The 1691-nt window shown below is 53.7% G+C and overlaps 1 protein-coding gene across 1 annotated transcript; it reads right to left on the bottom strand.

The window, feature by feature from the left end:
- Window positions 1–227: 227 nt before the first annotated feature.
- Window positions 228–1493, bottom strand: ACA1_223460 (Ca2+/calmodulin-dependent protein kinase; the record flags this gene model as incomplete). Its single annotated transcript, XM_004338003.1, has 2 exons — window positions 228–874; window positions 1394–1493. 2 exons carry the CDS (start codon window positions 1491–1493, stop codon window positions 228–230), a joined length of 747 nt encoding a protein of 248 aa, XP_004338051.1.
- Between the last annotated feature and the right edge of the window lie 198 nt (window positions 1494–1691).

Here is a 1691-nt window from a genome sequence, read left to right as displayed (position 1 = left end):
CTCTTTTTTATGATGCCGCTCGTATGACAGCACATACTCGTCGGAGCAACCCAACGGTCTTGGCCATACTCTGTAGCCCACAACCATCAACCCACTCGTGCCCACCTTGTTGACGACCGTTACGCAAAACAGGCAATTTTGTCGACGACTTTTAAGTGTCTACAAATTCTCTTCATTTTTTGGCGACCGTTTGCGCAACAAGCCACGAGCCAATCAGCAACCAGGCATTAGTTGGTGGCGAGGGTGCGGACTCGATCGTTGGAGAGGCTGATGATGGAGGAGTTGGTCGAGGCCATGGCCGACGTCGATCGTCCCCTCTTCTTATTTCCCGCCCCCGTCATGGCGTTGGTCGTCCGCCGGAAGAGCAGCGACGCAGCGCGGTGCACTCGCGATCGCTTCTTCTGCTTCGTTGGGGAGTCGTCACCAGACCCCGGGCTCTCCACCGCCTTCTCCACCGCCTCTTCCTCAGTTTCCGTTTCCCTCTCTTTGTTTTTCTTTTTCTTCTCCGCCTTTCGTCGTTCCTCTTCTTCTTTCTTCTTCGCCTTCTGCGTCGTCTTCGTTTTCTTCTCCGCCGTCTCATCACCAACCTCTTCGCTCTTTGGCTTCGCAAACCTTGTCGTCGACCCTCTTAGGTCGACACCGTTGCCTCCGCCGCTGCTGCCGGAGGTCATGACGCGCATCCACGGGTGGTGCCAGAGGTCGTCGAGGGTGATGCGCGCGGCGGCGTTGGGCTGGAGGATGCTGGCCAGGAGGTCCAGCGCCGCGTCGGAGATGTCGGGCGGCACACAGAACTGACCGGCGGCGGCCAGCTGGCGCGACATTTCCTCCGTGGGCGCGCCGAAGGGCATCTGCGCGGTGAGCATCGCCAGCAGCACTGTGTTGGCGAAAGCAAGACACGTCAGCAACTTGTTGTTGCACAACAACACTTAAGGGTGTTGTGTTGTGTGTGGTTGATCAAGCCGCTCCCAATTGGGTTGCGGCATATCCGGGCCGAAACCCTCGAGGCGGAGGCGCAGAGATACAGAACAACGGCAAAAAGAACCAACAAATAAGAATCAATTATTTGTTGTCTTTGGAAAGGAAAGTCCGTCGGAGGGAGTAACAAGACAAAGACGGCGACACAGGACCAATTAAAGATACACAATTATGTCAACAACTCCGCCTCACGCACAAATAATAATAGCAGACAATTATGACCGGAGATGGAGATGACCGGACAGATAACTAGACAAACCGGAAACCAGAGCGATAACACAGTGAAACATATCTCGGGGTGTGTGGAGTTGAGAATCGAGATCGGGTCCACATCACGATGGGCAGATGGAGATGGTGTGCCCATAAATGCGAATTGGGAAAGCCTGCTGTGTGGCGGGGAAAGGAAAGGGCGGCGTACCCACGCCGAGGGACCAGACGTCGACTTCGGGTCCGATGTACTTCTCCCGGTTGATCACCTCCGGGGCGGCGTAGGGAAACGTGCCCACGCACTCCTGCATCCTCTTCGTCGGCGCCCACTGTTATATTTTAAATGACATGGATATGTAGTTGAGATATAGTACATATTGTTAGTCATGATGCGTGTTGTTGACCTCTACAAGGGCTTTTGCGTAAAAACTAAAAACTAAAAATAAATAAATATCTACCAAACAACTCGCAACCACGCAACAGCGAATCCCAAAGAGAGAGTGAACTAA

Source organism: Acanthamoeba castellanii (genome assembly GCF_000313135.1).
Source record: "Acanthamoeba castellanii str. Neff unplaced genomic scaffold scf7180000084760, whole genome shotgun sequence".
NCBI classification, from domain to species: Eukaryota; Discosea; order Longamoebia; family Acanthamoebidae; genus Acanthamoeba; species Acanthamoeba castellanii.
Note: the sequence above shows the minus strand (reverse complement) of the source record. Positions and strands in the feature narration are given on the sequence as shown.